Source organism: Sinocyclocheilus rhinocerous, unplaced genomic scaffold (genome assembly GCF_001515625.1).
Source record: "Sinocyclocheilus rhinocerous isolate Xijiao unplaced genomic scaffold, SAMN03320098_v1.1 scaffold1606, whole genome shotgun sequence".
Lineage (NCBI taxonomy): Eukaryota > Metazoa > Chordata > Actinopteri > Cypriniformes > Cyprinidae > Sinocyclocheilus > Sinocyclocheilus rhinocerous.
Genome location: NW_015628313.1, coordinates 747,040 through 748,697, shown reverse-complemented (window position 1 = coordinate 748,697; position 1,658 = coordinate 747,040). Strand labels below are relative to the sequence as shown.

Below are 1,658 nucleotides of genomic sequence, written 5' to 3'. Positions count from 1 at the left end.
CTAGCGCAGAGAGATTTGCGAGGGCACGGGACAGTTTGAGTGAGAGGAGAGACACGTTTTAAGTGCAGCCGGTTTTGTGTGACATTTGTCATTAAAATAACGCCATACCTGCCAATCTGTCAATGTCTGTGTTCCAAAACAACCGCCTACCTAAACAGCATTTTTGGGCAACATTGGCGGTTCCAAGTCATGCATAGCCGAAACGCGCATATAATGCCTGTCTAGAAATGCAGTCTATACAGGTGACTAAACAGCTTTTAACACATTCATTTCAGTGGCAATGCTGCTGCTGGATGTGGATGTAGTGACGGTGACAAAACCAACCACTGCTTATTATCATATAGTAATGGTCTTTATTTATGCATTTTTAGATGTATTTCTGCCTTATTCCTCAAATTACTAGTGCTAGTGAAACCTTATGTTGTGTCTCAGCGTTAACAGGTTTTCCATAATAAATGTAGCTATTTTTTTCTGAATCACAGACTGATTTTAAATAAATTAATAATAATTTCACCTAAAAGGTTTAATTATTTCCCATTTCTAGGTCCTTTGCCTATCTGACTGTGAGAGACAGACTACCAACCATACTCACAAAAGTGATAGACACATTACACCGCAATAAAGACAATTTCTTCAAAGAATATGGAGAGGTATCTTTTGTGATCTTTTGCTTTTTTACATTTGCCATTGTTACAATCTTCAGTATTTTCAGATGTTATTCATAAAATAAAACAGACCTGCCTGTACTTGTTTCCCCAGATTTAACTTCTATATAATGTGTTTTATCAGGAGGGGATCCAGGCAGAGAAGAGAGCCATCTCCTTCCTGTCCAAGCTGAGGAATGAGCTGCAGACAGACAAACCTGTTCTGGCTCTGACTGATAATGCTGAGGACACAGAGGCCTGGAATGAATACATGCGAAGACAGCAGGACCTGATGGAGGACGGGAGGCCTGTCAGCTGGTTCAAGTCACCATGGCTCTATGTGGAGTGTTACATGTACCGGAGGATACAGGAGGCTCTGTATATGAAGTAAGGCAAATCAGCTTACTCCATACATTATGAGCAGTCAAAAATTCACTAAGATATTATACTCAAGTGAAATTACTACTGTGGTTATTGTCAAAATTAAATTATCTAAAGTTTAATTGAACTTTAACATTTAATAGTAAAAAGTAAAGTTTTCTCCAATATAATTAATTAACGATTTACTCAATCATCAAAAAGTCATCTTAGTACATTGAGTAATAAAAAGTTAATTAATAATTATTACTGTCACAGTTTTACTCAGTTTAATTCAATTTAACAATTAATAGCAAAAAAGTAAAAAAAAATTCTTATTAAAACAATACTGAAAAAAAAAACAGGCTGTGTAAGGCTCTAGGACACTCAAAGTCTTATCAAATCTAATACTGTAAATTAAATGTTTGTTATAAAATTAGAATTATATAATAAAACTATACATTATTTTATTATGAAGAGAGATGCTGTTTTAAGTGGTTATTGAGATGTCTCTTCACATGACCATATGACAGTTACATTTACAAATAAAATGGCTTTAATTAGGTATTTAAAACAAGTCAAATCCACGAGTACACAATTTGACGTGTTAGTTCTGCAATAAAAGTCTAAATATATATATAAATAAATATATATATA

At 34.2% G+C, this 1,658-nt stretch overlaps 1 protein-coding gene across 2 annotated transcripts in view; it reads left to right on the top strand.

Moving 5' to 3' along the window:
- The window catches only part of armt1 (acidic residue methyltransferase 1), a 10,140-nt gene that overhangs the window by 5,325 nt on the left and 3,157 nt on the right, over positions 1-1,658 (top strand). For both annotated transcript variants that reach the window (XM_016548801.1, XM_016548800.1), the window contains exons 2-3: positions 545-650; positions 790-1,031. In XM_016548801.1, coding sequence (XP_016404287.1) covers positions 545-650; positions 790-1,031 — 348 coding nt within the window. The remainder of the gene's footprint in view (positions 1-544; positions 651-789; positions 1,032-1,658) is intronic.